Source organism: Salvelinus sp. IW2-2015, linkage group LG18 (assembly GCF_002910315.2).
Source record: "Salvelinus sp. IW2-2015 linkage group LG18, ASM291031v2, whole genome shotgun sequence".
In the NCBI taxonomy this organism is placed as follows: Eukaryota; Metazoa; Chordata; class Actinopteri; order Salmoniformes; family Salmonidae; genus Salvelinus; species Salvelinus sp. IW2-2015.
In genome coordinates this window covers 72398378-72424156 of record NC_036858.1, presented here as the reverse complement: position 1 = coordinate 72424156, position 25779 = coordinate 72398378, and the positions used below count along the sequence as shown (strand labels likewise).

The 25779-nt window shown below is 43.9% G+C and overlaps 1 protein-coding gene and 1 long non-coding RNA gene across 2 annotated transcripts in view; both read right to left on the bottom strand.

Moving 5' to 3' along the window:
* Positions 1-13427, bottom strand: part of LOC111978021 (neurexin-1-beta-like) — a 65862-nt gene extending 52435 nt beyond the window's left edge. The window contains 3 exon segments of the mRNA XM_024007776.2: positions 6766-6806; positions 6808-6842; positions 13401-13427. Coding sequence (XP_023863544.1) covers positions 6766-6806; positions 6808-6842; positions 13401-13427 — 103 coding nt within the window.
* LOC139029192 (uncharacterized) overlaps positions 1-25779 on the bottom strand; it is a 1029896-nt gene that overhangs the window by 155444 nt on the left and 848673 nt on the right. The gene's annotated exons all lie outside the window — the stretch shown is intronic.

Genomic DNA, 25779 nt, shown 5'->3' with positions numbered 1-25779 from the left:
TGTAAGATTGCAAAACTAGCATTTCACTTTTTGAGAAATGTAGACATAGACAGTCAATGTGTTGTTTATTACAATATGAAAGATTGGCCAAGTTGTGTCAGCAAGCGATATGTCAAAGCCTCCTTCCCTAGCAGCTGTAGCAGGAAGTAAACAGGAAAATTATATTTGTTTACAAATTGCTTACAGTACCTGGAATTGAGGGCAAGTCATAACCTTAAGAATGTATCTATTATGGCTGGTAAAGCAATCAGAAAACATTTTGCCGGGATATTTTATGTACAGTTTAACTTTGCAGAGTGAATCGGTAAACACAGAGCGTTATAGACTATCAGTAAACACATCCTTGATCCTGAACTAAAAGGAGCTTGTTTGAAAAGAGTTGGCTTCATCACCAGTTGTGTTGTCTTAGAGAACAGTTACTGTTTAGATGGCGTTTGTTGGTTTGCTTTCCTGTGCCGTGTGTGTGTGTTTGAAAAAGAGAGAGAGACAGAGAGAGAGAGAAAGATAGTTTGTGTGTGAGAGAGAGCGAGAGAGAGAGAAAGAGAAAGAGAGAGAAAGTGAGTGTGTGTGTGTGTGTGTGTGTGTGTGTGTGTGTGTGTGTGTGTGTGTGTGTGTGTGTGTGTGTGTGTGTGTGTGTGTGTGTGTGTGTCTGTGTGTTTTTGTGTGTTTGTTTTTTTTTTGTGTGTGTGTGTGTTTGTGTTTTTTTTGTTTTTGTTTGGTTTTTGTGCTTTTTTGTTTTTGTTTGTGTGTGGGTGTGGGGTGTGTGTGTGTGTGTCTGCGTGTGTGTGTGTCATGTGTGTGTGTGTGTGTGTGTGTGTTTGTGTGTGTGTGTGTTTGTGTGTGTCTTTGTGTGTTTTCCTAGGAGACAATACTAAAACAATGACAATGCTCCTAAAGATGTTATGTGTAAGTAATCAGCACCTCATAAGGGCTGATGTACGTAACACAACAGGATAATAGTCCGACTGGCTGGCTGTTATGCGTTTACAGGAATTAATGACAGTTGGGACCTAACTCGCCAACCAGGGAGCATTTCACAAAAACAATTAAACTAGCTCTACACACTCATGGCGGAACCAGCGAAGGGTTTTTAAAATGACGGTCTGGAATATGTTCTGGGATTCATCCAATGACATTGAGGAGTATACAATCTCAGTCATCGGCTTCATCAAGAAGTGCATCGATGACGTCGTCCCCACAGTGACCGTAGCTTAGTGAAGCTGTCATCAAGGCAAAGGGTGGCTACTTTGAAGAATCTAAAATCTAAAAGATATTTATTTGTTTAACACTTTTTTGGTTACTACATGATTCCATATGTCTTATTTCATAGTTTTGATGTCTTCACTATTATTCTACAATGTAGAAGATAGTAAAAATAAAGAAGAACCCTTGAATGAGTAGGTGTTCAAACCTTTGTGTCCTTTAGGTATAAATGATTCGGGAGACAGGCGCAGGAATGCGTAATAGAAACTTTCAGTAAGCCCTAATTACGGCGTGCCGTGTAAAGGCACAGGGACGAAGACCAAACAAGCACGTAACAAAACACAGGGCAGAAACCCAAAACAGAAGAGCGAGAAGTACCTCGAATAAATAACAGATGCGCACAATGATTAACAGACGGGACGAGACCCGTAATCATCTGCGCAATCCACAACGGCACAAAAGCCAATACACAGCACAGGTACTCAAACGCACATTGTTATATACAAATACTAATCAGTGGGAATAGGGGACAGGTGTGCGTGATGAAAGTTCCAGAGGGATCCGTGACACTTTGACTGGAACTGTGAATATAAAATAATTACAACATTGTCTTTGTCACTCAAAATCATTGTAATATGGTTCATCTTAAAAATCAAAATGGAAAATTTTACCAGAAAGCACCCTTAGATTGTGGGAAAAGGCCGCACTTGACTGTTGCACTTGAATCATCCCCATGGTGAATGATTAAGCACACTACGCTATAAACCACACACTATTGCAGAGACTTTAATATTGCCGCAGTTGATATGGTGAAAACAATGTGTGGGGAGGCCGAGGCACAGAAATTCACATCAGATAACACAGCAAAACAAAGAATTTATGCTATAGATAGCAATCAAGAGGAGACTGACTGAAAGACTTAAAAACTCCCCAGGTTATGCTTTCCAAATGGACTTTAGCTGTGAGGGCAGAGATGCCCATGAATTGACTTTTGCCCGTTACATGTCAGGGGATGCAATTCACGAGGACATATTGTTCTGTCTCACGATTTCAGTGTGCTGCATGGCTATACTGACAAAAAAACAGATTCCCTGGGATCGAATAGTGAGCTTTTGCACAGATGGGGCTCCGTCTATCACGAGACGGCAGCAGTGTTGTGAAGAACTTAAGTAAGTAAAAATACTTTAAAGTACTACTGAAGTAGTTTTATGGAGTATCTTTACTTTGCTATTTATATATTTGACAACTTTTATTTCACTACATTCCTAAATAAAATTATGTACTTTCTACTCCATACATTTTCCCCTGACACCCAAAAATTACATTTTGAATGCTTAGCAGGACAGGGAAATTGACTAATTCACACACTTATCAAAAGAACATCCCTGGTCATCCCTACTGCCTCTGATTTGGTGGACTCACTAAACACATTTTGTTTGTAAATTATGTTGGAGTGTTGGAGTGTGCCCCTGGCTATCATAAATAGATAAAAAATGAAAAGAAAATGGTGCTGTCTGGTTTGCTTAATATAAGGAATTTGAAGTTTTTCAAACTTTTATTTTTAAAACCAAATACTTTTAGACTTTAACTCCAGTAGGATTTTACTGGGGGACTTTCACTTTTACTTGAGTCATTTTSAAATAACGTATCTTTACTTTTACTCAAGTACGACAATTGGGTACTTTTTCGACCACTGGACGGCAGGCAGGCCTCTGCACTCTAGTTGTGAATGTATCTCCCTCTGCCATATGGACACATTGTATGATACACCCACTGAGCTATAACAGATACACTGAGATCACTGGAGGCCAAGAGCTGAGCGCAGAACTTGGAGATATGCAGCTTGAACATTAAACTAGGTTGCCGAACGCATTTTCGCATAACTATGTGGTGATATGGGATCAAAGCATGACYATGTTKTATTTCACACAGAGGCCTGGTGGTTGTCAAAGGGGAGCGTTTGGAAATAGTTTTGAATTGAGAGAGGAACTGTTTTCATTCACAATGGATGTAAAAAACAGACTGTTGACTTTGTAATGAAATGAAAATGTGTTTCCTTGCCTATGTAACAGACATATTTGGGAAACTGAACACAAGCATGCAGGGGAATCAGCTAAATCTATTGGACTGTGATCCTGGCTCAGTTCACATGCCGGTCAGTGAAATCGAACAGCTGATCGAGCTCTCTCGTTAGCTGGTCCTCGCTACATATTCGTCGCCAWACCCACTGGCTCCAGGTCATCTATAAGTATTTGCTAGGTAAATCACCYCCTTATCTCAGCTCACTGGTCACCATAGCAACACCCACCCGTGGTGCACGCTCAAGCAGGTCTATTTCACTGGTCATCCCCAAAGCCAACTCCTCCTTTGGCATCCTTTCCTTCCAGTTCTCTGCTGCCAATGACTGGAAGGAATTGCAAAAATCACTGAAGTTGGAGACTTATATCTCCCTCACTAACTTCAAGCATCGGCTGTCAGAGCAGCTTACCGATCGCTGCAACTATACACAGCCCATCTGTAAATAGCCCATCCAACCAACTACCTACCTCATCCCCATATTTGTTTTTCTGCTCTTTTGCACACCAGTATTTCTACTTGCACAACCTCATCTGCCCATATATCACTCCAGTGTTAATTGCTAAATTGTAATTACTTTGCCACTATTTATTGCCTTACCTCCTAACATCATTTGCACACATTGTATACAGATTTTTCTATTGTGTTATTGACTGTATGTTTGTTAATCCATGTGTAACTCTGTGTTGTTTTTGTCACACTGCTTTGCTTAATCTTGGCCAGGTCGCAGTTGTAAATGAGAACCTGTTCTCAACTGGCCTACCTGGTTAAATAAAGGTGAAAAATAATATATATATATATATATATATATAATGTCACTAAATGCTGCAGACAACGCATTCATGGGTCACTATGGAGGAGTTTCTGACAAATGGAATACTGTGCCATCTGCCTCCGAGCATTACAACTCATGGTACACTGATTCAATGCTCTCGTCTGCAGTAAAAACAAATAACAATCCAGTTTGGATTTGACAGGAGAGATGAGGTGCGCACTGTCGACCACGCCCCCTGACTTTGAGAAGCTGACATGCATCAAGGACACCCATCTCATTAGTGGTGGTGAGATATGAGACATTTTGTCAGACTAATTTACAATTTACTTAGTAGGCCCACATTAAAGTAAGCGATGCTGAGTTGAGAAGAAAATCACAAATACTGTTAGAATGTTTTGCAATTGACTGCCGTAGCCCAATTAAAAAAGCTAACATTAGATGCAAGTATTGCATTGTCTAAAATGCAATACTTGACCGAGGGACCTTACGTATGTTGTATGTATGGGAGACAAAGGACGGGTTAGTCATTTACAATTCATATCAACCCCTATTATTTCCCACAGAGTGAGTCCATGTAACTTTTGATGTGGTTATTTAAGCCAAATTTGACTCCTGAACTCATTTAGATTGTTTAGACAAAGGGGCTGAATACTTATGCAACGACTATGTTTTAGTTCAATCTTTTTTTATCCCCCAAAAAATACATCTACATTTTCTTTCACTTTGATATTAGAGAATTGTGTGTATATTGTTGACAGAATTTTTTTTTTTTTTAACACAATAAAAGGTGAATAAATCCAAGGGGTATGACAACTTTTACAAGGTAATGTATGTGATGTGAGGCAAGGTTGTGGTTCGAGTCCATTTCAATTCAGTCAATTCAAAAAGTAAATTGGAACTCCCAGAATTGGAATGGAATTGACCCACATCCTGGTGTGAAGGTAATTCACACTTTGAGGTAAGTAGACAAAATACTGTCATGAGTTACACACATAAATACTTGTGAACCACTGCCTTTACTATAGCTTTACCACCGTGAGCTAGTTAATTGGTGCGTAGTGGAGTGGACTGACTGACTGTGATAGTGACACAATAGACGTAAATCAATTTCTACAGTAACTTCAATACAGTGTCTTAAAAACCTTGATGGTGGACTGACCATGAGAGTGATTGTGACACACAGAGACACTGACTGTCAGACTGGCGGTACGGTGAGAGACTGACTGACTGTCAGACTGGCGGTACGGTGATAGACTGACTGACAGTCAGACTGGCGGAACGGTGAGAGACTGACTGACTGACTGACTTGCGGACTGTATGGTGAGAGACTGACTGACTGGCGGTACGGTCAGGCAGACTGCTGACTGACTGACAGTACGGTGAGAGACTGACTGACTGGCAGTATGGTGAGAGACTGACTGACTGACTGACGGTACAGTGAGAGACTGACTTGCGGTACGTTGAGAAGCTGACTGACTGACTGGCGGTATGTGAGAGGCTGACTGACTGACTGACTAGCGGTTACTGGTGAGATACTGACTGGCGGTACGGTGAGAGACTCGTTGACTGACTTGCGGTATGGTGAGAGACTGACTGGGGTATGGTGAGAGACCGACTGACTGACTGGGGTACGGTGAGAGACGACTGAGACTGGCGGTACGGTGAGAGACTGATTGACTGACGGTACGGTGAGAGACTGACTATGACTGACTGACTGGCGGTACGGTGAGAGACTGACTGACTGGCTGCGGTACGGTGAGAGACCGACTGACTGACTGGCGGTAGGTGAGAGACTGACTGACTGACTGACGTACGGTGAGAGCTGACTGACTGGCAGTATGGTGAGAGACTGATTGACTGGCAATTGGTGAGAGACTGACTGACTGACAGTACGGTGAGAGACTGACTGACTGACGGTACGGTGAGGACTGACTGCTGGCGGTACGGTGGAGAACTGATTGACTGGCAGTATGGTGAGAGACTGATGCTGGCAGTATGGTGAGAGACTGATTGACTGACGGTACGGTGAGAGACTGACTGACTGGCGGTACGGTGAGAGACTGACTGACTGACTGACGTACGGTGAGAGACTGACTGACTGGCAGTATGGTGAGAGACTGAGACTGACTGCACTGGTATGGTGAGAGACTGACTGCTGAGACTGCAGTTGGTGAGAGACTGACTGACTGACAGTACGGTGAGAGACTGATTGACTGGCAGTATGGTGAGAGACCGACTGACTGACAGTACGGTGAGAGACTGACTGACTGGCAGTATGGTGAGAGCCTGACTGACTGGCAGTATGGTGAGAGACTGATTGACTGACGGTACGGTGAGAGACTGACTGACTGCGGTACGTGAGAGACTGACTGACTGACAGTACGGTGGAGACTGACTGCTGGCAGTATGGAGAGACGACTGATGACTGGAGTATGGTGAGAGACTGACTGACTGACTGACGGTATGGTGAGAGACTGACTGACTGACTGATGCGGTACGGTGAGAGACTGACTGGCGGTACGGTGAGAGACTGACTGACTGACTTGCGGTATGGTGAGAGACTGACTGGCGTATGGTGAGAGACTGATGGCGTACGGTGAGAGACTGACTGCAGTACGGTGAGAGACCGACTGACTGACTGGCGGTACGGTGAGAGACTGACAGCGACATCCAGAGACAGAAGGAATAAAAGAGATGACTAACCTAACCACCTGAGCTCGGCTCACAGGGATCAATGTCCTCGTCATCGCTCGCACTCCGCAGATGCCACCGGCAGATCGTCCGTCGTCTGAGGGAACAGAGAAAAAAGAGAGGGTTAGGAATGAGAGCAGGGTAAACAAACAGCAGAATAAGGAAGAACCCAGTCAACCAGGTCATGAAGTGTTTTCACCATCCAGCAGATGATACAATAGTAGTAAGGGACAGATTGTGGCAATTAAGCTGTTAGATAAACTATGGATGCAAGCTGCTCCTGTAGATTTTCCAGTCATTCGCTAAAGTTAGGTTACATTGGCTGCGAAACTCCTCTAACTTCCTTTATATGGAGATATACAAATGGTATCAACGAGTTCATTGACTCTGGTTAAGTAGAAAATAGGTTAATATCGCACTCCCTTTAAGGCTCAGACACCTAGGCACTGAGACTGTTTCTACCACATGCATTGAGCTGACTGAATATGAGAGAGAGAGAGAGAGAGAGAGAGAGAGAGAGAGAGAGAGAGAGAGAGAGAGAGAGAGAGAGAGAGAGAGAGAGAGAGAGAGAGAGAGAGAGAGAGAGAGAGAGAGAGAGAGAGAGAGAGAGAGGAGAGAGAAGGAGAAGAGAGAGAGAGATTTAACTGAGAAAGATTGTTGTTCCAATCCACACTCCAAACCCTCACACTATCAATCTGGATCTAAACGGTTTGAATGAACAAATCCGGATAGAATGACAGATTGGAATGAATCATGGAAAACTCATACTGCTTAGCTGGGGATTTATATGTCAAATACAGTTGTAGTTGGCTAACGGCCACAAATACCAGCTGCTACTCCTGCCTCTGTTTTCCAGGCGACACTATTGTCCTTACAGAAATTAGATTTGATTATTGAAGGACAATAGAGGTAAAGTTCACAGCGCTTACTGTCAACTCGAACTAAGCTCATACTAAGGCAGCCAGTGTGCGGAAACAAATAGCCTCCAAGGGATTGTTTAGTGCATCACAAAACACCACTGACATTTAGAGGGATTGTTTTGTGCCATCACAAAACACCACTGACATTTAGAGGGATTGTTTGTGCCATCACCAAACCCACTGACATTAGAGGGATTGTTTTGTGCCATCACAAACACCACTGACATTTAGAGGATTGTTTGTGCATCACAAACACACTGACATTTAGAGGATTGTTTGTGCATCACAAACACCATGACATTTAGAGGGATTGTTTTGTGCCATCACCAAACCACTGACATTAGAGGATTGTTTAGTGCCATCAAAAAACCACTGACATTAGAGGGATTGTTTTGTGCCATCACCAAACACCACTGACATTTAGAGGGATTGTTTTGTGCATCCCACAACACCCACTGACATTTAGAGGGATTGTTTAGTGCATCACCAAACACCATGACATTTAGAGGGATGTTTAGTGCCATCACAAACACCACTAACTTTGAGGATTGTTTAGTGCATCACCATGACATTTAGAGGATTGTTAGTGCCATCACCACTGACATTTAGAGGGATTGTTTAGTGCCATCACCACTGACATTTAGAGGGATTGTTTAGTGCCATCACCACCACTAACATTTAGAGGGATTGTTTAGTGCCATCACCACTGACATTTGAGGATGTTTAGTGCCATCACACTGACATTTAGAGGGATTGTTTAGTGCCATCACCACTGACATTTAGAGGGTTGTTTAGTGCCATCACCACTGACATTTAGAGGGATTGTTTAGTGCATCACAAACACCACTGACATTTAGAGGGATTGTTTTGTGCCATCACCAAACACACTGACATTTAGAGGGATTGTTTGTGCCATCACCAAACACCACTGACATTTAGAGGATTGTTTGTGCCATCACAAAACACTGACATTTAGAGGATTGTTTTGTGCCATCACAAACACCACTGACATTTAGAGGGATTGTTTTGTGCCATCACCAAACACCACTGACATTTAGAGGGATTGTGTAGTGCCATCACCAAACACCACTGACATTTAGAGGATTGTTTTGTGCCATCACCAAACACCACTGACATTTAGAGGATTGTTTAGTGCCATCACCAAACACCACTGACATTTAGAGGGATTGTTTAGTGCCATCACCACTGACATTTAGAGGGATTGTTTAGTGCCATCACCACACACTAACATTTAGAGGGATTGTTTAGTGCCATCACCACTGACATTTAGAGGGATTGTTTAGTGCCATCACCACTGACATTTAGAGGGATTGTTTAGTGCCATCACCACTGACAGATTTAGAGGGATTGTTTAGTGCCATCACCACTGACATTTAGAGGGATTGTTTAGTGCCATCACCACTGACATTTAGAGTGCACAGACTGCTGGCAGATAGAAACAAAAATATTTGAAAGACCAAAGAGCAAACCTGTAAATAGAAAGTCTTTATTATATTTTTCAGGTGTGTCAATCTACGTAACATAATAAAAAATGTCCCATCAAAATCCATCAGTTTAAGCTAGAGATATGTGTTTTTGTGTGGGCTGCGTCTCAATCCACCACATCCTCCTATCGGCCTTCTGCATTTGCGGTGGAAGGTGGCTGAACTCCAGCAGTGTTTGTCAGACCATGAGACGTGCCGATAATCAGTCTGCTCTACCACCAAAGTGTCACCGGACTCATCTGAAGGTAACCCATACAAATGAATGGAAGTATGGAGGTTATTTTGGGCCCAATTAAAATTACAGCTTAAATTTTTGTCCACAAAAAATATATACATTTCCTGAGCTTTCATTTATCTCCTAGATATAGGACAGACACTTCAAAATKTTATTTCTTATGATTGTTTTTTTTTGCCATTCATGAATGTGTTATTCAATGTGTTTCAATGGGCTATAGTAGTAAAGGCCAAATTCAATATTTCATCCCCAAAAATTTACATAAAGTATAGAAAAAAAAATTCTACAGGGGTCGTATAATAATAACAACAAACTTGGTGGGATGTAATACACTGTTCCTATACTCTACAGTCATGGCCAAAAGTTTTGAGAATGACACAAATATTTATTTTCACAAAGTCTGCTGCCTCAGTTTGTATGATGGCAATTTGCATATACTCCAGCATGTTATGAAGAGTGATCAGATGAATTGCAAATAATGGCAAAGTTTGCCATGCAAATTAACTGAATCCCCAAAAACCATTTCCACTGCATTTCAGCCCTGCCACAGAAGGACCAGCTGAATTCATGTCAGTGATTCTCTCGTTAACACAGGTGTGAGTGTTGATGAGGACAAGGCTGGAGATCACTCTGTCATGCTGATTGAGTTTGAATAACAGACTGGAAGCTTCAAAAGGAGGGTGGTGCTTGGAATCATTGTTCTTCCTCTGTCAAACATGGTTACCTTCAAGGAAACACGTGCCATCATCATTGCTTTGCCCAAAAAGGGCTTCATGGGCAAGGATATTGCTGCCAGTAAGATTGCACCTAAATCAACCATTTATCGGCTCATCAAGAACTTCAAGGAGAGCGGTTCAATTGTTGTGAAGAAGGCTTCAGGGCGCCCAAGAAAGTCCAGCAACCGCCAGGACCGTCTCCTAAAGTTGATTCAGCTGCGGGATCGGGGCACCACCAGTACAGAGCTTGCTCAGGAATGGCAGCAGGCAGGTGTGAGTGCTTCTGCACGCACAGTGTGGCGAAGACTTCTGGAGGATGGCCTGGTGTCAAGAAGAACAGCAAAGAGCGCTACCATCAGTCCTGTGTCATGCCAACAGTAAATCATCCTGAGACCATTCATGTGTGGGGTTGCTTCTCAGCCAAGGGAGTGGGCTCACTCACAATTTTGCCTAATAACACAGCCATGAATAAAGAATGGTACCAACACATCCTCCTAGAGCAACGTCTCTCAACCATCCAGGAACAGTTTGGTGACGAACAATGCCTGGATGCCTGAACAAAACATCGATATTTTGGGTCATGGCTAGGAATCTTTATCTTTACGTAGCTAGCAGACCAGACCAGCTGAATATAGATCAACAACACCTGTTCATATGATCTTTACGTAGCTAGCAGACCAGACCAGCTGAAGATAGATCAACAACACCTGTTCATATGATCTTTACGTAGCTAACAGACCAGACCAGCTGAATATAGATCAACAACACCTGTTCATGAATCTTTACAGCTACAGACCAGACCAGCTGAATATAGATCAACAACACCTGTTCATATGATCTTTACGTAGCTAACAGACCAGACCAGCTGAATATAGATCAACAACACCTGTTCATATGATCTTTACGTAGCTAACAGACCAAACCAGCTGAATATAGATCAACAACACCTGTTCATATGATTCTTACGTAGCTAACAGACCAAACCAGCTGAATATAGATCAACAACACCTGTTCATATGATCTTTACGTAGCTAACAGACCAGACCAGCTGAATATAGATCAACAACACCTGTTCATATGATTCTTACGTAGCTAGCAGACCAGAACCAGCTGAATATAGATCAACAACACCTGTTCATATGATCTTTACGTAGCTAGCAGACCAGACCAGCTGAATATAGATCAACAACACCTGTTCATATGATCTTTACGTAGCTAACAGACCAGCCAGCTGAATAATAGATCAACAACACCTGTTCATATGATCTTTACGTACTAGCAGACCAAACCAGCTGAATAAAGATCAACAACACCTGTTCATATGATCTTTACGTAGCTACAGACCCAAAAACCAGCTGAATATAGATCAACAACACCTGTTCATATGATCTTTACGTAGCTAGCAGACCAGACCAGCTGAATAAAGATTAAGATCAACCAAACGTGCTCTGCAGGGAAAGAGAAAGCCAGGGTTTTTGATTTAGGTACATCTGTGTTTAGTGGTTTCTTTGTCTGTCATCCATAACATTTCTAACATTATCATGACCTTCAAGTAGCTAGCAGACCTGGTCAGAGGTTTGTGGCAGAGAGAGAAAGTAGAGGCTTGGTTTGTTTAGTTCTTTGGTACATCTGTGCTCGGTGAGGCTCATTGAGCCCTGCCTGGGGAAGCCGTCCAAATGTAAATTTAATTTGCTGTGCATGAGTCTGATATACAGTGTCGCCCAGTGTCAGCCTGGCCAGATGGCAGAGCCCGGCGGATTCATGGATTGCCACATCCATCACCGAGCCGACGTGATTTGTTATTCTGGCGGGGGATCCTGACACTCCCCCTCCTGCAGCTACACAGAGGAGGCACCAACAGACAGACAGGCAAGAGGTACGCACGGCAATCAATACATCTCCCTCGCGCGCTCCGTCTTTCGTTCTGTTCTCCTACATAGTGCCCCATATGAGGATGATCGTCTACACTGTACTTCATGGCTTTACAACCAGAATATGCTGTCATGTTCAGTAAATAACGAATTTCAGTTCCAATCTCAAGGAGTGAGATCAGCCAGTGATGCTTCTGAAAATATAGAGTATACAGTAGCTTTCCCTACCATATGACACATCTTTGACCCATCTTATCTAAATCGGTCTCACATACATAGTCCCTTCAGACAGTATTTCACACCCCTTGACTTTTTCCACTTTGTTAATGGCTTACATTTGATTTGTGTCACTGGCCTACACACTACCCCATAATGTAAAAGTGGAATTGTTTGTTTTGAAATGTTTACAAATAAATACAAACATGAAAAGCTGAAATGTCTTGTCAAAGTATTCAATCCCTTTGTTATGGCAAGCCTAAATAAATTCAGGAGTAAAAATGTACTTTAGGATTTTGGCAGAGGCCCTTTAACTAGCATTGGAAGTCTATGGATATGTTATAGCATGCTAGCAGATACCRATAGACTTCCAGCCATTTCACTAATGCTAGTTAGCATCAGCTTGTGAAACTACCGTTAACTTCCTTCATGCTGGACACAGAGACATAAAAATGGTATCCACAAGTTCATCTAACTCTGGGGAAGTAAATGAAGGGCCTCATTGCCAAAATTGTGAAGTATCCCTATAACAAATAACAAACTAAGTTGTATGGACTCCCCCTGTGTGCAATAGTGTTTAACATGACTTTTGAATGACTACCTCATCTCTGAGCCCCAAACCTACAATTATCTGTAAGATCCCTTAGTCGAGCAGTGAGTTTCAAACACTGATTCAACCACAAAGACCAGGGAAGTTGGACCAGGACACATTTGAGCATGGTGAAGTTGTTAATGACACTTTGGATGGTGTATAAACACTCAGTCACTACAAAGATACAGGCATCCTTCCTAACTCAGTTGCCGGAGAGGAAGGAAACCGCTCATGGGATTTCAGTGAGGCCAATGGAGACTTTAAAACAGTTAGTTTAATGGCTGTGACAGGAGAAAACTGACATTGTACTTACTCCGCAAAACTAACCTCAATGACAGAGTGAAAAGAAGTTTGTACAGAATAAAATGCTGTTTGCAAAAAGGCACTAAAGTAAAACTGCAAAAATGTAGCAAATAAATMTACTTTGTCCTGAAAAAGTGCTACTGTATGTATTTGGCAAATCCAACACGTCACTGAGTACCACTTCATATTTTCAAGCATGGTTGTGGTTTTATCATGTTATGGGTACAGTGGTTCAAAGTATCAGATTTTTTTATAACCCAACCCTGATCTGTACTTCTCCACAACTTTGTCCCTGACCTGTTTGGYGAGCTCCTTGGTATTCATTGTTCCGCTTACTTGGTGGTGCCCCTTGCTTAGTGCTGTGGCAGACTCTGGGGTCTTTCAAAACAGGTGTATATATACTGAGATCATGTGACACTTAGATTGCACACAGGTGGACTTTATTTAACTAATTATGTGACTTCGGAATGTAATAGATTGCACCAGATCTTATTAAGGGGCTTCATATCAAAGGGGGTGAATTCACATGCACGCATCACTTTTCCGTTTTTAATTTTTTAGATTTTTTAGTTAATTTCACTTCACCAATTTGGACTATTTTGTGCACGTCCATTACATGAAATCCAAATAAAAATTAATTTCAATTACAGGTGGTAATGCAACAAGATAGGAAAAATGACAAGGGGTGAATACTTTTGCAAAGCACTGTATGCTTGTCATCGGCAAGGAATAGTGCTAAGCACAGGCAAAATCCTAGAGACAAAAATGGTATGCTTTCCACCAGACACTGACAGACAAATTGACAGCAGGAAAATAAGCAGGACAATAACCTAAAACAAGGCCAAATATACACTAGAGTTGCTTACCAAGACCAGATCGAATGTTCCTGAGTAGGCTAATTGTGACTTAAATCTGCTTGAAGATATATGGCAAGACTTGAAAATGGCTTTCTAGCAATGATCAAGAACCAACTTGACAGAGCTTGAAGTTTTTTAAGAATAATATTCAAATATTGTGCAATCCAGGTGTGCAAAGCTCTTAGAGACTTACTGAAAAAACTTCACAGCTGTAATCACTGCCAAAGGAGATTCTAACATGTATTGGTGTGTGAATAATTATGTGCATTCGATATTTTTGTATTTCATTTTCAATAAATGTACAAAACATTTTAAAAACATGCGTTCACTTTGTCATTATGGGGTATTGTGTGTTTCATGAGAGTTTCATGAGCTGAAATAAAAGATCCCAGAATTGTTCCATATGCACAAAAACCAAATTTATCTCAAATGTTGTGCACAAATGGGCTTCCTGAGTGGTGCAGTGGTCTAAYGCKCTGCATCGCAGTGCTAGCTGTGTCACTAGAGATTCTGGGATCGAGTCCAGGCTCTGTCACAGCCGGCCACAACCGGGAGACCCATGGGGCAGTGCACAATTGGCCCAGTGTCATCTGGGTAAGGGGAGGGTTTGGCTGGCAGGGATGCCCTTGTCCCATCGCGCGCTAGTGACTCCTGTGGCGGGCCAGGCGCAGTGCACACTGACAAGTTTGCCAGGTGCACGGTGTTTCCTCTGACACATTAGTGTGGCCGGCTTCCAGGTTAAGCGGGCATTGTGTCAAGAAGCTGTGCGGCTTGGTTGGGTTGTGTTTCGGAGGACGCGTGGCTCTCAACCTTCGCCTCTCCTGAGTCCGTACGGGAGTTGCAGTGATGAGACAAGACTGTAACTACCAATTGGATACCACAAAATTGGGGAGGAAACGTGGGTAAAAAAAAWATATATATATTCTTTTACAAAATACATRTTGCACCAATTTGTTTACATCCCTGTTAGTGAGCATTTCTCCTTTGCCAAGATAATCCGTCCACCTGCCGTATCAAGAAGCTGAATAAACAACATGATCATTACACAGATGGACCTTCGTTGGGGACATAAAAAGGCCACTCTAAAATGTGCAGTTTTGACACACAACACAACGCCACAGATGTCTCAAGTTTTGAGGGAGCGTGAAATTGGAATGCTTAGTGCAAGAATGTCCAGCAGATCTGTTGCAAGAGAAGTGAATGTTAATTTCTCTACCATAAGCCACCATCAACGTTGTTTTAGAGAATTTGGCAAAATGTCCAACCGGCATCACAACCGCAGACTTTGTGTAACCACGCCAGCCTTGGACCGCCATATCTGTCTTCTTCACCTGCGGGATCATGAGACCATCCACCCAGACAGCCGAGGAAACTGAAGACTATTTATGTCTGTAATAAAGCTCTTCTGTGGGAAAAAATAACTCATTCTGATTGGCTGGGACTGCCTCCCAAGTACGAGGGCCTATGCCCTCCCAGGCCAACCCATGGCTGCGCCCCTGCCCAGTCATGTGAAATCCATATATTAGGGCCTAAAGAATTTATTTCAATTGAAAGTTAGTAAAATCATTGAAATTGTTGCATGTTGTGTTTATATTTTAGTTAAGTATATTTTGAATTCAGACTGTAACACAACAACATGTGGAATAAGTCAAGGGTAGGAATATTTTCTTTAGGCACTGTATGTCACAGCTGAGACAGAGGTAAGCCTGTAAAACAAACCACAAATGAATGCAGAAGCCACTAGGCAAATGTATTCCATGTTGGATTAGTGTGCAGGTCAACATTTTGATACGGTCTTGACCCGGTCGGAATCCATTAACATTATACATTTATGGTGTGGTTTGTGGCCTCTCTCACGCTCTGATTCTCTCTCTCAGAGACCAGTTACCAGTGYCAACCTAATGCGGCCTACATGAGGGACTTACAAAAAAGATAGTGTCATTACTTGGATGAAGACAGAATCAGCCTAACCTCAGTCCCATGCTTGTAAAAATATATATATTAAATGGCAGTGCAAATATATTATTGGGAAGCAATATGCCATTATTTTATATCTTACCAAAGATACCTGAACCTGATAATTGGAGGGTACATTACACTATCTCCACATTTAACAACACTACCTTGCTAACAGCGTCGTACCCCAGTCACACACACTCTAGTAGACAAGCATAGATGCAGTAAATTTATCGATTGAACTCGGCCAAAACAATGGAAATGCATTGGCAACACCAAACACACGTCCCCCCATGGGGGAAAGATTCAGAACCTCCTCTTTGCCCCAATCAAAATMTGCCTACATTTAGGCTATTGTTTATGTGTGTATTTCATACTATTTGGGGGTAAAAATATCAGTATAATGCTTGTATGGTTGTCAACCCCAACACATGTTCATGTCATCTTCACAAATCAACTGCATTACACTTAAAAACGTCTTCAACTACCAGCATCGATATCTATATGCTAGCTATGCTACCAATTTATACAATTCAGAACATTCTTCTAACCCTCAAAAGGACAATATCAAAAAATGATTCTGAGAAAACAGCCAAATATACCCAAATCAGATTTTTGTAAGAACATTGTGGGCCTGTTAGAAGACAAAAATCATGAAGGATTTGATGAATATCCAGGTTGCAATATAATATAATTTTCATGTGCACTAGTGTCGACGTCCTTGTTATTTCCCCCACTGTCTGCATTCCATTGATCTCTTTACCACATGTATTAGAGCAGCCAGATAGTAGTCCGTTAATCTGTAGTGTTGGAGCAGCCAGGTAGTAGCTCATTAATCTGTAGCGTTAGAGAAGCCAGGTATTAGCTCATTCATCTGTAGTGTTTGGCGCAGCCAGGTAGTAGCTCATTAATCTGTAGTAATGGAGCAGCCAGGTAGTAGTCCATTAATCTGTAGTGTTGGAGCAGCCAGGAGCTAGCTCATTCAATCTGTAGAGTTGGAGCAGCCAGGTAGTAGTCACATAACTCTGTAGTGTTGGAAGCAGCCAGTAGTAGCTCATTAATCTGTAGTGTTGAGCAGCCAGGTAGTAGTACCATTACTCTGTAGTGTTGGAGCAGCCAGGTAGTAGTCCATTATACTCTTAGTGTGGAGCAGCCAGGTAGTAGTCCATTAATCTGTAGTGTTGGAGCAGCCAGGTAGTAAGTCCATTAATCTTGTAGTTTGGAGCACCAGGTAGTAGCTCATTCATCTGTAGAGTTGGAGCAGCCAGGTAGTAGTCCATTATCTGTAGTGTTTGCAGCACCAGGTAGAGTCCATTAATCTGTAGTGTTGGGAGCAGCCAGGTAGTAGTCCATTAATCTGTAAGTGTTGGAGCAGCCAGTAGTAGCTCATTATCTGTAGGTTGGAGCAGCCAGGTAGTAGTCCATTAATCTGTAGTGTTGCAGCAGCCAGGTAGTAGGTCCATTAATCTGTAGGTTGGAGCAGCCAGGTAGTAGCCATTACTCTGTAGTGTTGGAGCAGCCAGGTAGTAGTACATTCATCTGTGAGTTGGAGCAAGCCAGTAGTGAGTCCATTACTCGTAGTGTTGGAGCAGCCAGGTAGTAGTCCATTACTCTGTAGTTTGGAGCAGCCAGGTAGTAGTCCATTACTCTGTAGTGTTGGAGCAGCCAGGTAGTAGTCCATATCTGTAGTGTTGGAGCAGCCAGGTAGTAGTCCATTAATCTGTAGTGTTGGAGCAGCCAGGTAGTAGCTCATTCATCTGTAGTGTGGAGCAGCCAGTAGTTAGCCATTAATCTGTAGTGTTGGAGCAGCCAGGTAGTAGTCCATTAATCTGTAGTGTTGGAGCAGCCAGGTAGTAGCTCATTCATCTGTAGAGTTGGAGCAGCCAGGTAGTAGTCCATTAATCTGTAGTGTTGTAGCAGCCAGTAGTAGTCCATTAATCTTGTAGTGTTGCAGCAGCCAGGTAGTAGTCCATTAATCTGTAGTGTTGGAGCTAGCCAGGTAGTAGTCCATTAATCTGTAGTTTGGAGCAGCCAGGTAGTAGTCCATTAATCTGTAGTGTTGGAGCAGCCAGGTAGTAGCTCCATTCATCTGTAGAGGTGGAGCAGCCAGGTAGTAGTCCAGTTAAATCTGTAGTGTTGTAGCAGCCCAGTAGTAGTCATTATCGAGTTTGAGCAGCAGTAGTAGTCCATTAATCTGTAGTGTTGGAGCAGCCAGGTAGTAGTCCATTAAATCTGTAGTGTTGGAGCAGCCAGTAGTAGTCCATTAATCTGTATGTGGAGCAGCCAGGTAGTAGCTCATTCATCTGTAGATTGGAGCAGCCAGGTATGTAGTCCATTCAATCTGTAGTGTTGGAGCAGCAGGTAGTAGTCCATTAATCTTAGTGATTGGAGCAGCCAGGTAAGTAGCTCATTCATCTGTAGAGTTGGAGCAGCCAGGTAGTAGTCCATTCATCTGTAGAGTTGGAGCAGCCAGGTAGTAGTCCATTACTCTGTAGTGTTGGAGCAGCCAGGTAGTAGTCCATTACTCTGTAATGTTGGAGCACCCAAGAAGTAGTCCATTAATCTCTTCTTTTTCTAAAGTGCTGAAAGTAAGGCCTTGGGGCAAGTAGGGGCTCGTTAATCTAGTGCTGCAGGCTAAAGTGCTGAAGGAAGCCATTTTCTATGGTAGTTTAGTGCGGTGTAGGTACTTTACAGATCCACATCATTAATCTGATCTCAGCTAGACTTTGCTTGAAGAAGAGGCAAAACATGTCCCAGACACTGTTGGCCAACTGTACAAGCAATCATACAAGATGTACCGAGGAAGGTTCAAGGTAACACTTTACTTAAAGCTAAAATCCTTATTTGGTTAAACTGCTATGTCCGTTTGATATAATAGAACAAAGAAGTTACTGCAAACAACAAACACTATTAGCTGTTTTCCTCTGACATCACAGTAGACCAAATGAAGAGAAGAATATGTACTGCAAATATTTTTTACCACACTGCTGGACGCTCCTCTTCTCCGTTTCATCAACCAAATAAAATAATAGCAACAGCTCTGGGGCTAACAGTGGCGCTGTTTCCCCAAATGAGGATTCAATCTTTATTCGACAGGTACGGTATGACATACAGTATGTGACAATGACTATGACAAGTGTTCAGCAGCATGACAGTACTGGTGGTAGCTGGTGGTAACTGGTATTAACTGGCCGTAGCTGGTGGTAACTGGTAGAAAATGGTGGTAGCTGGTGGTAACTGGTGGTAGCTGGTGGTAGCTAGTGTTAACTGGTGGTAACTGGTGTAAACTGCTAGTAACTGGTGGTAGCTGGTGGTAACTGGTGTAAACTGCTAGTAACTGGTGGTAACTGATGGTAATTGGTGGTAACTGGTGGTAATTGGTGGTAACTGGTGGTAATTGGTGGTAACTGGTGGTAACTGCTAGTAACTGGTGGTAACTGATGGTAATTGGTGGTAACTGATGGTAGCTGGTGGTAGCTGGTGGTAACTGGTGGTAATTGGTGGTAACTGGTGGTAGCTAGTGGTAACTGGTGGAAACTGGTGGTAACTGCTAGTAACTGGTGGTAACTGGTGGTAAATGGTGGTAGCTAGTGGTAGATAGTGGTAACTAGTGGTAACTGGTGGTAGCTAGTGGTAGCTAGCGGTAACTGGTGGTAACTGGTTGGTAGCTAGTGGTAGTGTGGTAAACTTGGTGGTAAGTGGTGGTAAGTTTGTGGTAGCTGGTGGTAAGTGGTGGTAAGTGGTGTAAGTGGTGTAAGTGGTGGTAAGTGGTGTTACTGGTGTAAATGGTGGTAGCTAGTGGTAGATAGTGGTAACTAGTGGTAACTAGTGGTAGCTAGTGGTAGCTAGTTGTAACTGGTGGTAACTGGTGGTAACTGGTGGTAGCTGGTGGTAGCTGGTGGTAACTGGTGGGTAGCTGTGGTACTGGTGGTAAATTGTGGTAGCTAGTGGTAGCTGGTGTACCTGCTAGTAACTGTGGTAGCTAGTGTAACTGGTGGTAACTGGTGGTAACTGGTGTAACTAGTGGAAACTGCTAGTAACTGGTGGTAAATGGTGTAGCTGGTGAATTGATGGTAAGTGGTGGTAACTGGTGGTAATGGTGGTAATGCTAGAATTTGGTGTAACTGGTGGTAACTTGTGGTAGCTGGTGATAGCTGGTGGTAACTGGTGGTAGCTGGTGGTAGCTTAGTGGTAACTGGTGGTAGTAGTGGTAGCTGGTGTTACCTTCTAGTAACTGGTGGTAACTGGTGGTAGCTAGTGGAAACTGGTGTAACTGGTGGTAACTGCTAGTAACTGGTGGTAGCTGGTGGTAACTGCTAGTAATGGTGGTAGCTGGTGGTAAGTGGTGTTAAGTGCTGGTAGCTGGTGGTGTTAACTGGTGGTAACTGGTGGTAGCTGTTGGTAGCTGGTGGTAACTGGTGGTAGCTGGTGGTAACTGGTGGTAACTTGTGATAGCTGGTGGTAACTGGTGGTAACTGGTGGTAACTGAAGGAAACTGGTGGTAACTGGTGGTAAATGGTGGTAGCTAGTGGTAACTGGTGGTAGCTGGTGGTAACTTGTGGTAACTGGTGGTAACTGGTGGTAGCTAGTGGTAACTGGTGGTGGCTAGTGGTAACTGGTGGTAGCTGGTGGTAACTGGTGGTAAATGGTGTAAGTGGTTGTAGCTGGTGGTAAGTGGTGGTAACTGGTGGAACTGGTGGTAAGTTGTGGTAGCTGGTGGTAAGTGGTGGTAACTGGTGGTAACTGGTGGTAACTGGTGGTAAGTGGTGTGTAGTAAGTGGTGGTAAGTGGTGTTAACTACTGGTAATTGGTGGTAGCTGGTGGTAAGTAGTGGTAGCTGGTGTTAACTAGTGGTAGGTGGTAGCTGGTGGTAACTGGTGGTAACTGGGATAACTGGTGGTAACTTGTAGTAACTGGTGGTATATGGTGGTATCTGGTGGTATCTGGTGGTAACTGGTGATAACTGGTGGTAAGTGGTGGTAAGTGGTGTTAACTAGTGGTAACTGGTGGTAACTGGTGGTAGCTGGTGTTAACTAGTGGTAACTGGTGGTAACTGGTGTTAACTGGTGCTAACTGGTGGTAGCTGGTGTTAAACTAGTGTAATGGTGTAGCTGGTGGTAACTGGTGGTATCGGTGGTAACTGGTGTTAATCGTGGTAACTGGTGGTAACTGGTGGTAACTGGTGTAAACTGGTGGTAAACTGGTGTTAGCTGGTGTTACTAGTGGTAATTGGTGGTAGCTGGTGGTAACTGGTGGTATCTGGTGGTAGCTGGTGGTAACGGGTGGTAATTGGTGGTAACTGGTGGTATCTTGTGGTAACTGGTGGTAATGTGTGGTAAGTTGTGGTAACTGGTGGTATCTTGTGGTAACTGGTGGTAACGTGTGGTAAGTTGTGGTAACTGGTGGTAGCTGGTTGTAGCTGGTTGTAGCTCACTCCATCAGTACTTGTGAAAGGTAGAATGTCACTGGATTATACTGAAAATGGCAAGGCTAGATATGCCATCTCTCTGTCATTTTTTCAGCTATTCCACATACTTATGGTGGATTATTATGGAGAATTTGAAGTTTCTAAACAGGGATTGGAACCGGATCAGACAACAGAAGCGAAAACCGAACTTTAGAAGCCTTTTTCAAACGTAAAATACTCCACAAGTTTTACATTTCCAGGAAAGTTCTCATGCAACAGGGTGATCAAATTAAGATCCTACATCTGTAAGTACTACCCAGTGAAGTGGACAGACAAATCTTGTTGTGCCACACAGTGTGAATGCAGGTCTTAGAAGTGGCTTTGACCCCTGACACTGTTTGAGCCATTCAGAGGGATTTGAACCTAGAAGTCTGACCTAACTCAGCCGGTGGAGCGGTCGTCATTCCTTTATCTCTGCCACGCTCCTGTTCCATCCAAGAAGACTGATCCTGCTTTTCCTTAATTGGACTGGCCTGGCTGCCTGGCAGTCACATGGTCTGATTGTCTGTGTGTGGTCTGCTTCCTAGAGGACCACAGACAGCAGTCAAGTCCAGAACTGCTCTGGCCCAGGTTATCTGCAACCTCACACGCATGCCACTGGCCCACAAGCGCCCATCTTGGCTCTACGTGGAAATGCCACACAAGAATCCGATTAAGTCACGATTAAGGTAGATGGCTATCAAACAAGTGATATGTAACATAGAGGGAGGGATATCAAACATGCATACATCTCTTTTCTATAACGGAGCAGCTGTTACGATGGAAAACTTGTCACTTTAATAATGTTTCATGTTTAAATCATGTTTACATACTGSTTTACTCATCACATATGCATATACTGTATTCTATTCTACAGTATTTTTGTCAATGCCACTCCGACATTGCTCAAACTAATATTTTATATATTTTACTTTTGGATTTGTGTGTATTAACTGGTTATCCACAACTTGATCTGTTCTGCGTGGTAGTAAGTGCACATTTCGCATATCCAGCCACGTCTCTCGATTTATTAACCCTACTCGCTTCTGTGCACAAAGCAGAACGCGCCAAACCGAAGCTCCATGTCGTGCTCTCTGCAATCCATATCGGTGGAATGTTACTCAGATGCAATTGGAGTGCCCGGCGATAGTGACATATCCGTGACTCTACTTAGGCTCATTCCACCTTTCGTTTCTGAAAATGAGCACATCCTCTTTAGTCTTGGGGCCAAAGCCCATTCCTAAGTCTAAACAACCGTCATTTGTTGTTTTTATTTCTAGGTTGTCGACATATGTTCTGCTAGTGCCGCGTATTCTCTTGGCTCTCACTCCTATACTCGCAGATACTATCACTAAAGTCACTGTGCTCAGTGTCTACTCTTCCCCTGCTCACTCCAGTCCCTCTCTGGTTCCGGGGGAAGTGCGCTCGTAGACTAGCAGACTCATTCCTCTTTTCGTCCCTCTCTGCTATTTGTGTGCGGTCTTCCTATTCTCCTCTCTCTCATGATATTATCTTCGACGCATTCCATCCCCTCTCTGGTATCCTTCGCGTTGGCTTTAATTCTCCCAACAATATTGATTTCACCTCAATCCCATACCCTCCCCTAGACTGACTTAGGTAGACAGTACGGCGTTCGTATCCATCCCATCTCTTTTCAAGTAGTGGCTCAGGATCAGTGAGATTGATTGAACAACTTTCACAACATCCTCTCGGCCGTGTCCCAAATCTCCATTTCTATGTCCTCATTCCATCCCCGAATCAGTCAGAGCGGAGTTGATCCTCTCTGATCCCGTATCTCAAACTGACTTGCCTCTCATGAACGCTCTCACTCAGCATCCCGAGCACCACCCACGGTTCCATCAAGCCGTCTTCATCCGCTCCCTGGTACGTCCTTTTACTCTTATCCGCCTATTACGGCCTGCTCATGGGATTGCCACCCCCCAGTTTGGCCCCGACCAATCAGTCTGCACATTATGTATCTGTCTTCCTATTCAATCAACCTAACGAGGATTGCTCTATTAGCGCTCTCGAAGGATTAACTTTCTTACTTTCCTTCCTTGTTTCTCCCCTTCCCTCTCCTGTTCTGTTATCTTCGCGTTTTGTTTGATCGACGAGCATTGCTCCCCTCCTTACATCCCTTGTCAAATGACTGCCCTCCTCATCTGGTCGCTTGCATATATCGCGTACAGCTTTCCAATGAGCACTAATTGGCACCTTGCCTTCGGGGCGGCACTCTCTTTTGGGGTCATCCCTCAACGCCCAGGTAAAGAATCGTTTCAGGGGACCGGCTTCCACTCCTGTTGACCACGGCTGGATGTCCTTGGGCTTGGTGCTGGTGACTTCTGCTCATAGCCTCGCGTGTCCTACTTCCCTTACTTCTCCGTCTAATCGTGTCGGACTTGTCCAATCCTCTCCCTCGTTTGAAATGCTATCCGGCGATTCGGGAAATGCGGCAATCACCAATCGGATGAGTCCCGCTGTTTTTGGCACCCTGTCCTTGAAGCCAACGTCTGATGGATGACCTTACCTTCCTCCTCATCAGAGTTGGGTTTGGTGGTACTTGCTAATCAACTTTACTTTGTCTCTGGGAGGCAGTCCATATCACCTACCTCTGTATCCGAGCAGGAGGGATCTCATGAATGGCACTGCTCACATCACAGGAAAGCACGTGTTTTCTGCTCTTCCCTCTCACTCCCTCCCCTGCTGGCACAGACGTGATGAATCGCTCGCTGTGTACCCTGACCCCTCCTTCCTTGAGCTGATTATTACCTATGGACTGGATCCATCATTCCACACTCGCCACTACACTCCCTTCTAAATCCGCCTGAAAACCCATCTTTCTTGCTCAGCATCCCTGCTCTGTGTATCCTCGGCTCTGATCCCTCGTCTGTTAGTCTACCAGTCCTAAGGCGGAATGTGGCTCTCAATCCCTTTCTCTTCTAATAACCATCGGAGTGTCTCAAAATATCCCCTGTCGTGTTATCGTTTCGCTATACTCCATCTCCCAACTCACTCCTGTATTCTTCTCGCTTTCCATACTCACCCTCTCACCTCTCTGTTTGCACTCTATCTGCTTCTCGATCCCCTCTGCTCATAGCTTCGCTTTCTCATCTTTTGCAATCCCTGCTCATGTTTGTTCTCTCGCTGATCTTACTTCCCTCTCTTTTATTATCATCTCAGCTCCTCAATCCCGGCATACTGTCTTATCCTTCAGACTTACACACCAGTCCCTTTTCTGTTCTCCCGTGTCTCCTTTTCTCCATTCCCTTCTTCCTCTGCTATCTTCGGCTTTCCATGGCCCTTCTCTGTTCAGTTCCTCGGCTTGCCATCTTGCTCTTCTTCGATATCAGAGATTAACATATCCAATCTTCCTCGTTGTTATCTCCGATTCCATCACTCACTGCTAATCTGCCGCTTACCTGCCTCTCTATGCGTGTCCTCATCTTCTGTCCTCGCTTCCATCCCTTCTTGTTATCTGCTTCTCCTCATGCCCCTTTAATAAATCCTCGCTTCCAGTCCGTCATACTTGCTAGCCTCGCTCAATACCCTCTCTGATATATCCTCAGCTTCCAATCCACTCTGGTGTGACCTCGAGTTCGACTAAGCAGTCCCTCTCTAGCTTGATACCTCACAGCTCCGGCTGCCATTCCATCCCTCGTCTTGTTCTATCGCGTCATCATCGCGGTCTCTCGCCTCATCTTGGGCTGTCTATACCCCTCTGTCAGTGTTATATCCTCGCACTATCCATCCGCTCTTGCTGCATATCTTTGGCTCCAGTTACCCTTTCTGTATCTCCGCTTCCATCCCTCTCTGTTATCTTCCTTCTCATCCCTCTTGCTTATCTCGCTTCCATCCCTCTCTGTTATCTTCCGCTTCCATCCTTCTGCTGATTCTTCGCTTCCATCCCTCTCTGTTATCCTCGCTTCCATCCTCTCTGCTATCTCGCTTCCATCCCTCTCTGAGTACTCCTCTCTTCCCCCTCTCTACTGATCTTCGCTTCCGCCATCCCTCTCTGCTCTATCTCGCTCGCTTCCATCCCTCTCTTTGTTATCGCTTCCATTCCTCGCCTTCTGCTATCTTCGCTTCGCATCCTCTCTCGTTCTTCGCTTCCATCCTCCTCTGTTATCCTTCCGCCCCTTCCATCCCTCTGCTATTCCTACTCCCTTCTATTCTTCGCTTCCATCCCTCTCTTTATTCCAGTTCCATCCCTCTCTGCTATCTCGTCCATCCCTTCTCTGTTATCCTCGTTCCATCCTCTCTGTATACTCGCGTTCATCCCTCTCTGCTACTCTCTGCTTCCACCCTCTCTCTGTTATCCGCTTCCATCCGCTCTCTCCTCCTCGCTCATCCCTCTCTATCTTCTCATCCCCATCACTCTGACCGCTAACCTCCTGATCTTCTCATCCTTCTTCTGTTC